The sequence below is a fragment of the Mustela nivalis genome (genome assembly GCF_964662115.1).
Source record: "Mustela nivalis genome assembly, chromosome: 16".
NCBI lineage: Eukaryota > Metazoa > Chordata > Mammalia > Carnivora > Mustelidae > Mustela > Mustela nivalis.
This window is the reverse complement of record NC_139035.1, coordinates 1,357,479-1,374,878: the sequence shown is the minus strand read 5'-3', so window position 1 is coordinate 1,374,878 and position 17,400 is coordinate 1,357,479. Positions and strand designations below refer to the sequence as shown.

The window sequence follows — 17,400 nt, the reverse complement described above, 5'->3', positions numbered from 1 at the left end:
TTCTGTGTTGTCATTAATGGTCTTCTCCAACCTAGTCATTGCCTGAATAATCGTTACCCTGAATTCCCTTCCCAACATGTTGTTTATGTCCATATCCATCAATTCTGTGGCAGAGGGCACAGTCTCTGAATTATTCCTCTGTTGGGTGTTCCTCCTTCTAGTCATTTTGGTGACACGTGGTTGAGGGATGTGTAGCTAAAAATATCAGCCAGGATCCAGGCACGGTACACCATGATTTGTCGTTGGGTAAAGGTTTTTTTCTACTAGACGGCAGAATAGAGAAGAAACTGGCTCTCACTTTATAGTTCACCTCTGTTTCCTCTGCTGAAAAGACATTTTCGCATGGTATATGATGCCAGTTACAGCCACGTTAAAAGCAGGTATATCCACGCCATGACACGGGCCCCACTGCATTGGAGTCCTGCTTGTAGTCCCATCTCCACACCCTGTCTGGCTCCCACTGCCTGTCAGACTCACTGAGGCTATGGTTTCCTGTTTGTATTTTCTTAAAGGAGTCCTTTATACATACTGTTCTAAGTCAGTGCTTTGATAATATTGAGTGGCGGTAAGTTCAAGGTTAAACTTCTTGGAATATAACTAGAGTGTGTTTATTCAGTGTCCCTGTGCAAGTACAGAGTGGTGTGCTTCCTTAGCCAAGCCACATGTACTTGTGGAGACTGATGAGAATAACACGATGTTCACTTAAATGGATGGAGACCCTGAACGAGGTGGGCCCAGGAGGCACCCACATGCAGGACCTGGATTCATTTCCAGATATTTGTTGCACAGAAATTATTTGAATAGTCAGGGTACTAAAGTTCTATAACATAGATCATAACAGTATAGTTTTAGCGTGAAATGTTTTTTTAATTTAAAAAAAGGTAGGAACAGATGCTTACCTCTCATAGAACCCGCATTAAAACAAAGTGAAACAAAACCTCTCAGTCAATTACCTGGAGAACATTTGTCTTTGAATCTTGTTTTTTGTTTTTATTTTTTTCTGGTGTACTCTCTAAGATGAACTGATTACAAAATGTACCTTCAGATATTAGTATGAATTAACTCATTATATGGGGGAGTCAGTGAAACCTCTGAAGTAAGGAAGAAGGATATTGCATATATCCAAACTTACAGAACAGTTAAGTATTCAGGTTCTCAGGCTGTGGGTTCCCAGGAAGCCTCCCCGGAGAGCTGCAGAATGGTCTCTAGAGCCTGGCATTCTGTTTGTGCTGCTGTTTCATTATTTGTATGAAAATAACAAGCCTCAGCTTATACATCACCACTGGTGAAAGCACCTGCTGGAGAAGTAGTCATGACTCTGGCTTCGGTGTACAGTTTCTAAGTGTACTGAGACTCTCCAGTGTAGATTTTGGTTGGTGCCTCATCTACATTGCCTAGCCTGCTTCTTCACCCCTTTTAAAATTCTGTCTGTTTGGTATATTTTTATGTTCTACATATTTTTAGGAATATACTTATTTCATAAATCATGATATATAGTTTTTGAGTACTAAAAAACTAAAATGTCTAGAGAAGATCCGACCTCAGACATCTCATATGAAGTTCCTCCTGGTGTGAAATGTTCTGAATAGTCTGAGGGATGCTAAGATGAATAAGGAACATCCCCATTTCCAGTGGGTGTATTGTCTCTAGGAGGAGACATGCGCAGTTGAGTTTTTGGATTCTCAGTAAATACTAAACAAATACCTATTATTTACTGGGTACTGTTCTTGGCATTCAAGATTCAGTAAGGAACAGGACAGATCTGAGCAGTAGTCTTTTATTTTCCTTTTTCTTTTTTTATAATTCAAGTACAATTAACATACAATGTTATATTAGTTCAGGTGTATAGTATAATGATTCAGCAATTCTGTACATTTCTTAGTGCTCATGAAGTTAAGTATACACTTATTCCCTTTATCTTTATTCCACATCCTGCCATCCACCTCCCCTCTGGTTTGTATTCTACATTTAAGAGTCTGTATTTTGTTTCTCTCTATATATTTTTTATTCACTTGATTTGTTTCTTAAACTTCACATATGTGTGAAATCACATGATATTTGTCTTTGACTGATGTATATCACGTAGCATTGTATCTTCTAGGTCCATATTGTCGCAAATGGCAAGCTCGAATTCCTTTTTACGCCTGCACAATATCCCATTGTATGTGTACACCACATCTTTCTTATCCATTCACCTGTCAGTGGACACTTCGGTTGTTTCCATGTCTTGGCTCTTGTAGCTAATGTGTAATAAACATAGGGGTGCACATATCTTTTCAAATTAGTATTTTTGTTTCTTTGGATAAATATCTGGTAGTGGAATTATTGGGTCATATGACATTTCTATTTTTAATTTTTTGGGAAACCTCCATACTGTTTTCCACAGTGGCTGCACCAATTTATACTCCCACCCACAATGTATGAGGGTTCATTTTTCACCAAATCCTTGCCAACACTTGTTCTTTCTTGTTTTTCATTCTGGCAGTTCTGACCAGAATGATATCTCATACCAGTGTGATGTCTTATTGGGATTTTGATTTGCGTTTCACTGATGAGTGATGTTGAGTATCTTTTCACATGTCTGGTGGACATCTGGATGTCTTCTTTGGGAAAATGTCTGTTCAGGTCCTTTGCCTAGTTTTTAACTGGATTGTTTGTGGGTGTTGAATGTGTACATTATGTATTTGGGGTACTAATCCCTTATTAGATACATTGGTTACAAATGTCTTTGGCTGTGAAGTAGGTGGCCTTTTCATTTTTTTGGTTTCCCTTGCTGTGCAGAAGCTTTTTATTTTGACGTAATGTCAGTGGTTTATGTTTGTTTCTCCTGCCTTGGGAGACATATCTAAAAAAATGTTAGGACCAGTGTCAGAGAAATTACTGCCTGTGTTCTAGGATTTTTATAGTTTCAGGTCTCACCTGTAGGTCTTTAATATTTTTTAATTTATTTTTGAGTGTGGTGCTAGAAAGTGGTCCAGTTTCCTTCTTTTACCTGTAGCTGCCAGTTTCCTAAACACCATTTATTAAAGAAACTTATTTGTATATTGTTGCCTGAGTTGTCGTAGCTTGGCTGTATGAACATGGGCTCGTGTCTGGACTCTGCATTCCACTGCCGGTACCTACTGCTCTGATGACTACAGCTTTCCAGGGTATCTTGAAGGGTACCTCCAGCTTTGTTCTTTCCCAGATTGGTTTGGCGATTTGGGATCTATTGGGGTTCCATACCGAGTTTAGTGGTATTCGTTCTGGTTCTCTGAAAAATGCTACTGGCATTTTTATGGGGATTGCATGGAATCGGTAGATGGCTTTGGGTGGTACCGCCGTTTTAACAATGTTGATGCTGATCCATGATCATGGAATATCTTTCCTTTCGTTCAGGTCGCCTTCAGGTTCCCTCATCAGTTTTATGGTTTCCAGAGGAGAGGTCTTTCAGCTCCATGGTGGCATGTACTTGAAGGTATTTTATTCTCTCTGGTGTAATTGTTTTCTTAATTTCTTTTTCTGCTGCGTCATGATCAGTGTATAGCGACGTGACCAATTCCTGATGCTAATCTTGCACTCAGGTGTTACTTCTAGGAGTTTTTGGGGGAGTGTTCTGGATTTTGTCTGGTGATACCATGTCGTCCGCCAGCGGTGCCCGTCAGCGCCCTTGCGGCCGGGTTTCGGCCACAACACGGGGCGCGCTGTGCCTTGGGCCGCGCAGAGGGTGAGGCGAGGAAACACCGCGCCGGGGACCTCGCCGGGGGAGGCTCAGGGCTCAGCGGCCCGAGTGACGGGGAAATACCCCCGGATGCCCGGGAACGAGTCGCGGTGAAACGGAAACATGTCCGAGTCCAGGGAAGAGGGCGGACGCGGCCGGACGCGCCCTCGCCCCGCGGTGCTTCACGGCGTGTGGAGCGTCGCCGCGACTGGAGCGACCCGGGGCCCATCGCACGGAGACTCACGCGAGCGGCGGACGCGCGTCCTCTTCTGTCGCGCGTCTGCGCACCAGTTCTGGGGGCCGCTTCCCCGCGCCGTCGGAGGCGGCCATCCCGTGGATGCGTCCGCCGGGACCAGGGCGGAGCCGAGGGGCGCGTGAGGGACCGGCGTCCCTCCCCCGCGGAGCTTCCTCATCCCGCAGCGGGGCGGCCGGAGGGAAGCGTCCGGGCGGCCGCTGAGGGCCGGGCTCCTGCCGCCGGAGCCGGGGGCTGTGGGGACCCGGAGGACCGTCTCGGACCGAGAAGAGACCTGCCCTGAGCCGCCGCCCTCGTGCCCCCGAGCCCGGGAACGACACCGTCCGGGGCGCCGGTCCCTGACGCCGCGGCCTCGTCACACGACGCAGATCCGTGCGTCGTGCGTTGTTGTGCGGCCCCGTTGGCTGACAGTTCCCGGAGCCTCCCTGGATCGCCCGCCGGCCTGTCCGACGGCGGCTTCTCGGTCGGCGCTCGGCGCGCCTGACGGGACGGTTCTCCTCGCGGACTGCGGCCGCCCGCCGGGGACCAGCCGGGGACCAGCCGGGCGGTGACCTGGCGGCGGGGGGCGCTGGCGGGCGTGGCCGGGACCCGTCGTCCGTGATCTCGCCCCAACACTCGCGGGGCGGTGGCGCCGCCGGGCACGGGAGCGGAGACGCGGAGCGACGGCGGGTGCGGCGCCGAGGACGACTGTCGGGGCCACGGCGGTTCGGAGGGCTGGGGCGGGGCGGGCCGGCGGCCGCTCAGCTCACGGAAGTCCCTGTTCCTGCGTCTGAAGGACTCGGCGACCCCGATCCAAGTGGGGAGTCGCGGGTCCGCTCCGGCCGTGCGGGAGATCCGACTTCCGGACGCCGTTCTGAGTCGTGCTTTGGCAGGAAAAAGCAGAGACCAGAGTTGGAAAAAGGAGGAAACGGAATTTTTTTTCAATGTAAATTTTGTTTCAAGATGGCAGTTCACAGTTCTGTTGGGAAGGGAAAGTGAATTTTAGGGGATTAAAGTTGCCTCTTTGCATGTAACCCCTGAAGAAGAGTTTTTTACACTTAAAGACTAAAGATGAGAAAAAAGACTCAAAAAATAATTTTTTACAACAAACAGGAAGGAAAATGAGACACTTCTGAGGGCAACAACCATAATCTAACTTATCTAGGTAAAGGAGTATTCTCATTTATGGAGTATTTTGCATCTTTTCTCCACAAATGTGTACTTGTAAAAAATATAATCAAAATAATGATGACATCATCACTTTGGTGGACAGAGTTCATTATTTCCCTTTTTAAGTGAGAATCGTGCCTCACAATCCTGTGTGAGATGTGATTGATTGTGTTATAGAGCCGTAGAGGAGTGCATGTGTTTTAGAAGGAGGTAACCGAGAGCTTCAAGTAAGACGAAAGATGATTATAATGTGACCGCAAAAGTTCAGAATGAGTCGGTCCTTTCTACACGGTGGATATCCACCAGAAGATTCAGGAGCCCTCTGGGGAGTTTGTGTGTGTCTTACTGTCCCCGCTGGAAAGGCCATCTAGGAGCATGCATTGACATGCCTGAGGCCTCTCCCCTGGACTGCTCCGCTCTCATTTCGTGTCCACCACCTGGTGTTCTGTGTCTGTGATGGAACAGTAGGACTGTCCTCCATCAAGTTCCCAAAGCAAGTCACTTTCAGAGCTCTGGGATTAGTGCTTAGAGTTCTTGATTCTGTTCTCAAACAGGGGTGCCCTAATTTGAGAGAATCTGGTATACAAAACCATCAACTCACAAAATAGATAAATTAAGGAGTTATTACTTTCATTTCAAAAGGATTTCCTTCAGGATTCCTTAGAATAAGTGTGTCTGAAGAGTGTAACATGTCCAAAAGGCCTTCTGGATTATTAGTAAGCAAGAGGGCTCACTTTCCCACCCTGTCGTTAACCAAGTTAATGAAATGCATATTTTTGAGCCTGTAGCCATTTCATTCATGCGCTCACTTCTGCACGAAATCATTAGTACCGTTACTCAGTGACTCAGTCATTAGTACTGTTACTCAGGGACTCTTTCATGAGCATTCTCTGTGTGTTGAATCCACAAAAGTCACAGCCCTTGTCCTTAAGGCATTTACAGATGACAAGAGTGAATCAGATGTCAAGTAAATGTTTGACAGTGGAAGCAAGCTGGCCTGTTAGGAGACCACTGTGGTTAAACAAAGTGAGAGGGTGAGCTGTGGCCATAGGGTAGCCTCCTGGCAACTTTAAAGGGAATTGTAGCCGGACTTGGACAGCTTAGAAAATTAAGAGTTTGCCCAAAGCAGTTGATCTTTGGATACATTGTTTCTTCAGTGATGAACAGGAAGTCTAAGACTTTAGAACCAGGTTATCCATACATATAAAAGGTAAAAACTGTCTGCATTGTCACTCTAACAGGGGGTTGTTAGGTACATGTGAAATACGACATCTTTTAACAATGCAAGTACTGTGTAAGGGCTTCATTATGGTATGATGAAGATGATGAGTGCCTCCAATTTGGCCGGAGACTATTAGACATTTTACGGGCATTACCTCATTTATTCCGTCCAGTATACTCAACGGAGGCCTTTACGGACACCGAGATATTTTCACTAACTGCTGGGATTTATGTTGCTACTATAGAAGAGAAAATCTTTAATCTTACAAACTCTCTGTCCTTTTTTATAATCTGAAGTATACCTGTATATACTAAGATGAGTTAGGCCCCTGGAGATGTTGATTTCAAGGTCACCTCACCTCTTAAGGTGGCTTAGCTATATCTTAAGCCAGAAATCACTACTGCTGCCTCCACTGCTGCCATCACCACTGACTGTCACAGAATCTGGGGCCTCAGGCATGGAGTCTGGCCACCACAATGCCTCCAAACACTCATGTGTCCCACCTTGTCAGCCAGAGGCAACGTCAGCAGGTAGATGGCCTGTGTCCAGTTCTGCCTTCCGGATCTCAATGGTGGGACATAATTTACTTCAAGAACTCGAGCGGAAAGAGTGTCGAGAGAATGTAATGTGGATTTCTAACCTGCATCTGGAAGGAGGATGGAATTAGGACTGAGAGAGCCGCTGTATGGAATCCACTCGATCTTACTTATGTTGCTTATTCTGGACCCTTTGTTAGGAACATGAACTCCTTGAGAAGAGGGTGAAAAACTTCTGAGCCAGAACATTCAAAGGGAATAGGACATGTTCTCATGCTCGAGCTAGGAAAGAGGTTTGTGGCTTTGAAACCCGGAAGAGGTGGAAGTGACTGGGTTATTTCAGGTGCAGGTGGAGAAGCGAGCAGGAGTCCTAGCTGTGGCCTTTCTGGAGCGCGTCACGCACTTCAGATGTTCTGTTGCGGAAAGCAGCTCAGGCAGGGAATGGCGTGCTTCAGCTTGGTTCTGTAGCCTTGGCCTGACTGCTTCGTGGAGGATCGAGGAGACGGCATAAACCAGGTAGAGAGAAATCCAAGAAGTCAGTAGTCTAGGCGACAGAACATGGTGACAGAGTGGAGGAAAGGAGAAAGACTGATGTGGACTGTATTTCAGCCTTGTATAGACAGGACTTTATAATAACTTGGGTGCTGAAGGTGCCAGGAATGGTCCCAGCTGTTTCACTGTTTTGTTCCTTTAGAGTTTCTGAGTGTTGAGCCCCACTTCTTAGGAAAATCAAGGAAGATTGCATCGCAGTTTTTTATCAGGATGACGTAGACTGTGGGGAGCACTTGTTTTTGCGGGAGAGATGGAGAATGCCTCTCCGGTTTCTCAGTCGTAATAGGACTATACTCGAAGGTTAAATCTCCTAAGTGTAGCTTTGTGAAAAAGAGAAAACAGGAAAATATACACCAAAAATTTTATCATTTTCCTCTGTACTAACATGTATGTTCACAGACGTCATACAAATGAGTCCTTGTGGATAAACCATAAAGTAATTTACATACACGTGAGCAAGGAGATTTGCCCAACTATTTAAAAGAGAATGAAGGGATCATCATTTTTGTTTAAAAAGAACACCTGTGTCAGCCAGTGCCTATCTTAGGCTAAGTAGCAAACAGCTCAGCAAGAGGAAATGATGACTATGGCATGTGGCCTTTGAAGCCTAGTACAAGAGACAGGGTTGAATTGTCTGAATGTTTCACCTGAAATCCCATTTAATTGTCACCCTCTTCAGATTCTATAAATTCATATTACATCTAATTTCTACTTAATGAAACGTGAGATACAAGCCAGGTGTTTTAATGACTCCTCATATTTAAGCAAATCATGTGGTCTCCAGAGCTAGTAAGATAAGTGTATTTACTGTGAATTCTGACAGCTCACTCAATGAGATTAATACGTAAGTAGTTGAGTTTAATTTTGTGATGATGCTTTCGGAGAACCTGTTCTCCAAAACACATGGGTTCTAGAAGGATCCTTAGACTTATAGAAAGTAGCCTTTGAATCTCTTTTGTGGTTCCCTTTCCTGCTCCCAGTTCTCCCAGTGTTCCATTGTCCTGTTTTAGCTGTAAGTTAGTCTGATACTGCTCATCTCCCAGGAATATAAAACCAACTGCATTACTTAATACAAAGTTTCATGCAGATGGAAAAGCTGCTTGGGAGTCAGCTGGGATGTTTCTGAAGTATGAGGGAAGTCAAGCTGAGCCCTCAGCATGTGCTTTTTTTACTCTTGTAGGACTCCTTGGCTAAAAGCATGACTACTTGATACTTGAATGATGGCACTTGCTTCTCTGGTCTTTAATATTAAGCTCTGTCACCGTTGTTCTCTGAGAAATGAGGACAACAGTAATTTGAGTTTCTGTTTTGCTTCACAGCTTTGTGGCTGACGGAATTGATGCTGGTTCCTCTTTAATATTTATCCACTTGTCTATGTCACTGCCAACATTGTTGCCCTATAGCTTGAGAGGACTTTTTCCTTGGAATTTTTTGGAAATTAGACTGATGACCAGGTATAATTATCCACCATGTACCACTAATTACATGAATATATTCTACAGTTGATCATTAAGTCATCTTTTTTTATTAACATGTAATATATTATTTGCTTCCGGGGTACAGGTCTGTGACTCATCAGTCTTACACACTTCACAGCACTCGCCAGAGCACAGACCCTCCCCAGTGTTCATCACTCAGCCACCCCAACCCTGCCACCCCGTCCCCTCCAGCAACCCTCAGTTTGTTTCCTGAGATTAAGAGTCTCTTATGGTTTGTCTCTCTGCCAGCTCCCATCTTGTTTCATTTTTCCTCTTTTCCCCCCATGAATCCCTCACCCTGCCTCTCAAATTCCTCATATCAGGGAGATCATTTGATAATTGTCTTTCTCTTATTGACTTATTTCACTCTAGCTCCATCCATGTCATTGCAAATGGCAAGATTTGGGGGTTTTTGATGGCTGCATAGTATTCGTGTGTGTGTGTACCACATCTTCTTTATCCATTCATCTGTTGATGGACATCTAGGCTCTTTCCATAATTTGGCTATTGTGGACATTGCTGCTGTAAACATTGTGGTGCATGTGCCCCTTCGGATCACTACATTTGTATCTTTAATATAAATACCCAGTAGTGCAATTACTGGATTGTAGGGTAGCTCTATTTTCAACTTCTTGAGGAACCTCCATGCTGTTTTCCAGAGTGGCTGCCCCAGCTTGCATTCCCACCAACAGTGTAGCAGGGTTCCCCTTTCTCCACCTCCTCGCCAACACTTACCATTTCCATGGCATCAGTCATTCTGACTGGTGTGAGGTGGTATCTCACTGTGATTTTGATTTGTATTTCCCTGATGCCAAGTGATGTTGAGCATTAAGTCATCTTTCTTAAAAGTTCTAAAAAAAAAAAAAAAAAAAAAGTAAATTTGACAGATCTCTTCCCAATCCATTTCTTAAGTGGAGGGTCATTTTCAATCTTGCATATCTGTTTTGCATTATACAGAACTGAAACAATATGACTTTCTAAGGAAGCAACTTGTTTTCTTTGTTCAGACATATTTTATGAGTCTGATAGACTTATAGTTCAATAAACAAAAATATTTATAATGGACACAATAATAGAATAATTACATAAAGTTTCTCTAATTTGTTTTTAGTATTTAGCTAATCACCATCCCCTTAGTGCATTTTTTCCAGGTCTTAGATATAGAGGTCAATTCTTTAAGCCAGGATTCTTCTCCCACTGCAGGATTACCCTAGCAGAACTTTCAGTACTTCTGATGAGAGTATAATAACCAAGAATTTGACTTGAGAGTGCTCAGCAGGCCAGGCTGTAGTGGCAAATGGGTATGACAGGAATTTGGTAGAGTCTGAAAGGCTGCTGACCTTCTAAGTGCAATGTGAGGCTTTAGAGAGTCTTATTTTCTCAGCAGAATCTGTCGCTTATTAAAACTGCAGTAATTAAAAAAAATTATGGTAGGAATATTGTGTGTTGGTATTTTATGTTGCTTTTATATATATCTGATATTCACTTCTGCTTCATTAAGGGAAATGTTTGGTGGGATGGTTTTCACTGTAGTGTACAAGGAACAGGAGAGCATGAATTTATCAGAAACAATAAGAGAGCCTGGTGGTGGGTATTAAGGAGGGCACATATTGCATGGAGCACTGGGTGTGGTGCCTAAACAGTGAATTCTGGTACACTGAAAAGAAATAATAAAAAAAGAAACAATTAGAGAAAATTTGCCAGGAAATACCAGGGGAGAATGATCTGTGGAAGATTCTTCTGGGTTTTCACTTTCAGTGTTTCAGTATTATTTACTTTTATAGGCATATAGAAATTTTATAGTCAAAACTAAAATCAATGTATCAATACCTTTTCAAAAAAAGTTGATATGAAAACCTCAATTTTAATGAAAGAAGTTATGAAGAAAATACTTGTTCTTTAGCTTTATGCTTCATAATTATCATTAACCTAAACAAAATAATTTATGCTAGTAAAAAGAGTTTATACTTTTTATGATTTGTTTACTTATAGATTATCATCTAATCTATTCTTCTTACTGGAGTTAAACATTTACTTTTATTCTAAAATTATCATTAAAAATCTTGAGAGATGTTACATATTTTTTAAAAGGTGCTTGAGGGGTGCCTGGATGGCTCGGTTGGGTGTCTGACTCTTGATTTTGGCTCAGGTCATGATCTCAGGGTCTTGGGATCAATCCCCATGTGGGGCTCTGCACTCAGCAGGGAGTCGGCTTGGGATTATCTCTCTCCTTCGGCCGCTCCCCCTGCACTCTCTCTATCTCTCTAAAATAACTAAATAAATCTTTTTTAAAAATTGTACGTGAATATTTGGTTGGACTATCTTTGGTACAGAATCAAAGTATACCCTTTTTCTGTCTCTTTAAGAAGTGTCTCATCTTAATTTCTTTAAAATTCTAAGGTTATATTTATAAAACTACTGACCATTATCTATTGAATGCGACACTTCCCTAAATACTGTTATTTCTTCAGTTCTTACAACAACACTGTAGTTAAGTCCTATTCTTATCACTGTTTTACAAATTAGAACAGTAAAGCAGGCATAGGGAGGTTGAGTAACACAGCATGGTATGGTTACACAGCTAGTAAGCGACAAAGGCAGAATTCAAATGCACAGAACCTTCTCCCACAGCCCTTGCTCTTCCTTACTCCATCCTGGCTCCCTGAGTAGACATGTTGCCATTTTACGTCAGTCAACAAGTATTTAGTGAACATTTACTGTGTGTTTATAAATAAGACCTAGAATATCAGAGAAGTTTTTTATTATGTTAAAGGTTGAGAGTCTAATAGGAACTTTCTAAAATAAGCACACACACACACACAAACCATTTGAAGTGTGAATCAGAGGTCTGTAATTGGAGCATAAATTCCCGTTGAAACAATGGAAAAGGGAAGATTACTCTGGGAAGAAATCAAGTTAAGTTTTATAGAAGAGATGATGTTAGTGGGATTTAAGCTTTCAGGAAGGTGTGAATGAGGCCTGCAAAGTAGATCTGGGCAAAATGTAGAGGCCCTTGGATACCACACTAAGGAGCATAGGCCATAAGAAGTGAGTAGCATGATAATGTCTGCATTGTAGGTGCAAATTGTTAGCAGCATGAACAGTGAATTGAAGGTGGCTCAAACAGAGAATGTCAGTAAGATGAGTGTGCTTTAACATAGCAGATGGCACTGTGGATCCAGAACTGTCACATAACCAGTGCCTAAGGAAAGCAAATTAATAGAGCTAACAATCTTCAAAATAAGAGTCAGTACCCTCAGAGAGATTTAGGGAATGTCAGACCCATAAAAAAATAATTATAGATACTGAAAATTTTAAACACGACCCCAAACCATAAGACACCTAAGAATAAACCTAACCAAAGAGGTAGAGGATCTATACTCTGGAAACTACAGATTACTCATGAAAGAAATTGAGGAAAACACAGAGAGATGGTAAAACATTCCAAGCTCATGGACTGGAAGAATAAACGTGAAAACGCCTGTGCTGCCCAGAGCAATCTATGTCGTCAAATGCCATCCTGACCAAAAAAAACAGTCGGCATTTTTCAGAGAACTAAAACAATCCTAAAATTTGTATGGAACTAGAAAAGACCCCAAATTGCCAGGGGAATGCTGAAAAAGATAACCAAAGCTGGGAGCATCACGTTACCTGATTTCATGCTGTATTACACAGCTGGGATCACCAAGACAGCGTGGTACTGGCACAAAAAAGACACATAGATCAGTGAAACAGAATAGAGACTCCAAAAATGGACCCTAAGCTCTATGGTCAACTAGTCTTTACAAATCAGGAAAAAATATCCAATGGGAAAAAGACAATCTCTTCAGTAAGTAGTGCTGGGAAAATTAGACAGCCACATGCAGAAGAATGAAACTGGACTATTCACTTTCACCACACAGAAAGATAAACTCGAAATGGATGAAAGACCTCAACGTGAGGCAGGAATACATCAAAATCCTAGAGGAGAACATAGGCAGTGACCTCTTTGACATTGGCCACAGCAACTTCTTTCAAGACATGTTTCCAAAGGGAAAGGAAACAAAAGCAACAATTAACTTTTGAGACTTCATCAAGATAAAAAGCTTCTGCACAGCAAAGACAACAGTCACCAAAGCTAAGAGGCAATCCATGGAATAGGAGAAGATATTCGCAAATGACACTATCACAGAAAGAACTAGTATCCAAGACCTGTAAAGAACTTCTCAAGCTCCATACCCAATTTTTAAAGTTTAAAAAATAGATTAGTAGAGTTGCACCATGGACCCAGTTTAAAAACAAATCAGTTTTACATAATAATAAATATAAATAAATATCAGATAACAGATAAAACAGAAGAATTCTCCCAGAATATAATACAAAAAGACAGTTAGATGGAAAGTATGTAAGAAAAGAGAGAGGAAATATAGAACCAGAAGTTTCAACATTTATTTCATAGAAATAGCAAAAGGAAAGAAGGCGTGACATGGAGGAGAGAAAACAGTGCAAGAGATAGAAGCCGACTAAAGAGTAGCTCTTCACACTGAAGTGGACGACAGTCAACAAACTGGAGCAGAATGACTGGCAAATGACCCAACGCCTCGCCGAAGGGAGAATGCAAAACCTTCCAAAAAAGAAAAAATTCATGACCTAGAAAGAATGGTAATCAGATCGCAGTGGTCTGCACCATATTTGTCATATATGCTGTGTATGCAGCATGCACATGCACGCGCGTGTGTGTGTGTGTAAGCAGCAGAGGCTGTGGAGGGCCACTCAGATCCCTTTCTCACCTTCAGGACTGAGGTGCCCATTCCCCAGCCCTGTGTTGGCAGCTCACAGTGATTCGGTAAGTCTTCCCAGTATAGCCTTCTATTAAAGAAAGTCGCCTTGCGCAAGGTCATGGCCCCTTCCCCGGAGTGGCCCATATCCAGTGACTTGTCAGTTTGGAGAGATCAGGGCCTCACCTGTTTGCTTCCGTTCAGGATGACTCTGAAGGTCATCGTAGCTCCAGAACTCCCTGTAGGATTGTCTGAGGCGGCTGCTGTTGCTCGTTGCACTTCAGCTTGTTCCTCTGCCCAATCCCACGTTCCTCACTTCTCCACGAGTGTAGATCCTGAGACCACCTCCCAGTAAACTTCCTGTATGCAGCTCTCTGCCTCAGAGTTGGCGTCCAGAAAATGCAACCTGTGACAGTATTCTTTCCAGCTGCCCTTGAGACAACTGACTAAAACTGACTGCAAAGAAAATCCCAACAAACTCCTTCAAAAGATGACCAAAGAGAACACCTTCTCTCACCACAGTGAGATATGATTATACATTAACAATGACCCCGCTCCCCCAGCCACCACACACACACACACACACACACACACACACACCCTGCTCTTTAGAACTCGGGTGTTGTACATATAGTCAGTTACATGAAAGTGCTATTTTAATGAAGATGGTGAATGCCGAATAAAGTAGGTGAAGGAAAGTCCCATGAAACAGTGCGCTCGAATGGAATCCTTTTCAAGTGTTTTCCTCCTAATCGAAATTGTAAGAAAAGGCAAATTAGTACTCACCCTCATGATTTTACAGAGTACGTCTTCCTGGAATGCCAGCTTACCACCACGTAAATAGAGAAGGTCTGTAATATCAGGTGCTTAATCGTCAGGAGAATTAGGGGGAACAAATGAAAGACCTGAATGTAATATACAGCCATCCTAGTTCTCTAGTTTATCGAAGTGTTTTTCTTTCGTTTTTTTTATAAAGACATCTCTTTTTTTTAAAGATTTTATTTATTTATTTGACAGAGAGAGATCACAAGTAGGCAGAGAGACAGGCAGAGAGAGAGGAGGATGCAGGCTCCCTGCCAAGCAGAGAGCCCGATGCGGGACTCGATCCCAGGACCTTGAGATCATGACCTCTTCTGAAGGCAGAGGCTTTAACCCACTGAGCCACCCAGGCGCCCCTTGAAGGGTTTTTCTTAAGTAATGAATTTGTAACTGACCTTTGATGCAAGTTTGTAAAGGAAGACTTAAGTAATTAAATAAACACACACCTTTGAAATGTGCCAGAGGGGTGGAATGACAGGTGTGAATACTGCTCAACAGTTTTGCACCAGAAGGTGCAGCTGCCATATCACTTAGTGACTGTCATATCCATAGAGCTGACCCATTCAGGACTTTGGCCTCCCAGTCTAAGATCCTCCCTTCCCCAGTACTCTTGACCTCCACGTGACCTTGGCCATGGTGTCACCTTCTATACATAGCTGTCCACTTTTCCCAGCACCATTTATTGAAGAGACTGTCTTTTTTCCACTGTATTTTCTTTCCTGCTTTGTCGAAGATTATTTGACCATAGAGTTGAGGGTCCATATCTGGGTTCTGTACTCTGTTCCACTGGTCTATGTGTCTGTCTTTATGCCAATACCATGCTGTCTTGGTGATCACAGCTTTGTAATAAAGCTTGAAATCCGGCAACGTGATGCCCCTAGTTTTGTTTTTCAACATTTCCTTAGCAATTTGGGGTCTCTTCTGATTCCATACAAATTTCAGGAGTGTTTGTTCCAGCTCTTTGAAAAATGCTGGTGGAATATTTCATCAGGATGTCTCCGAAAGTACAGATTGCTGTAGGCAGTATAGACATTTTAACAATGTTTATTCTTCTGATCCAAGAGCATGGAATGGTCTTCCATCTTTTTGTGTCTTCTTCAATTTCTTTCATGACTGTTCTGTAGTTCCTCGAGTACAGATCCTTTACCTGTTTGGTTAGGTTTATTCCCAGGTATCTTATGGTTCTTTGTGCTAAATGGGATAGATTCTCTAATTTCCCTTTCTGTATTTTCATTGTTAGTGTATAAGAAAGGAACTGATTTCTGTGCACTAATTTTGTATTCTGCCACATTACTGAATTGTTGTATATAAAAAATTACTAAGGAAAACTCAAAGACAAGCTTCAGGCTAGGAAAAATATTTGCAGGATTGTGCAAAGTGACAAAAAGTAGAATTCAGGTTATAAGAATAATAATCAAAAAAATAAGAATGACCCAGTAGGAAATGGATGGAAGAAGACAAAAATAAGCATTTTATACCAGCGGATGTATATGAAAGGACATTAGCCTTCTGTAGGAATCAGGGAAATGTGAGCCAAAAGCACAACGAGACACCATTTCACACCCACTAGAATAGCAACATTAAAAAGTCAGCCAATATCAAGTGTGGATTTTGACGTGGGTGGTGGGAATTCTTGTGCACTGATGACTGAGGGCAAATTGTTACAAGCACTTAAAAAATGGTTTGGCAGTACTTCATAAGATTGAATATGCATTTGCCCTAATCCAGAGAAGACTCTTGTACACACGCGTCATACTACACATTAGAATTCTTGTAGCAGAATTGTGTATGACTTTGGGTGTGCGTGTCTGTCAAAAGCAAGAAGAGGAGAGAGGAGAAATGAGCTGAATGTCCATCAGGAGGAAAATAGATAAAATGTGCTCAATCGCATATTGGGTTCGTATAGTAATAAAAACGAATTACAGCTGAACACAACAACATGCACAAATCCGAAAAACAGTGTTTTGAAAACTAAACAAACCAAGGAATCTTTAAATAAAATCAAGACTAATAGGTGCTTCTGGGTAGAGGGGGGTGGGATAGAACAGAGTCTGCATGAAATCTCATACGGGGAACTTTTAAGTGTTTGTGTTATTTTACTTCAGCTAAGTAGTGGGTACACAGGTATTTATTCCCCTTTTAAAAAATATTCATATGTATTAAATACGCTTTTTGTATATATATGTCAAAATTAAAATATAGGTTTTGGAAATGTTTCACTTAGAATAAGTTAAAGCTAATAAAGTAGGTCATTAATACTCCCCATCTTTAATTTCTTAACCTCTTATTTCTCTTATAGTTTTGAGTTATTTGTAACCCGTTCTTTCCTCTAATGGGAGCTGGTACTAAGCTGATGCAACAGGAGCATTTTGAAAAATCTTTTAAAATCAGCGCCATCAAACTAATTCATTGTAAATCAAGTTGTTAGGTTACAAATCTTTCACATTAATAGACTAGGTTCCTGGTTTGTGTGATTTTTCCATGATCTATTGATAAACAGATGTAGTTATTGTTACCCTCCAGACTTTACATGAGGCCACAAAAAAGCCTTCTGAGTGACCTGAAATGTTTCATTGCTCAAAGTTTTAATACATTCATGCTATTTCCAGAAATAATCAGTGCCATCTATGCATATATGTGTTTCATAAGCAGATAATTCAAGAGCTTCATGTAGCTGGTGTTTTCCTTATTGACACTGAATGACTGACTTTATATGTGAATGTGTATTTAACAGGAAATTGCCCGGCATTTACGCCCTGGAACCCTCCGAGCCATCTTTGGTAAAACTAAGATCCAGAATGCCGTTCACTGTACCGATCTACCAGAGGACGGCCTCTTAGAGGTAAGATAAAGAAGAGCAAACATCCTGTTTATATTTCAAACTCATCATCTCAGCAGTTCTGGTTCATAAGAAACGTTTTAATATTCTTGGAT

The 17,400-nt window shown here is 42.2% G+C and overlaps 1 protein-coding gene across 3 annotated transcripts in view; it reads left to right on the top strand.

The window, feature by feature from the left end:
• NME7 (NME/NM23 family member 7) overlaps nucleotides 1-17,400 on the top strand; it is a 279,199-nt gene that overhangs the window by 198,292 nt on the left and 63,507 nt on the right. For all 3 annotated transcript variants that reach the window (XR_014303906.1, XM_082702768.1, XM_082702770.1), the window contains one exon: nucleotides 17,201-17,308. Coding sequence is in view for 2 of the 3 variants with exons in the window: in XM_082702768.1 (XP_082558894.1) it covers nucleotides 17,201-17,308 (108 nt within the window). In the remaining variant the exon portion in view is untranslated. The remainder of the gene's footprint in view (nucleotides 1-17,200; nucleotides 17,309-17,400) is intronic.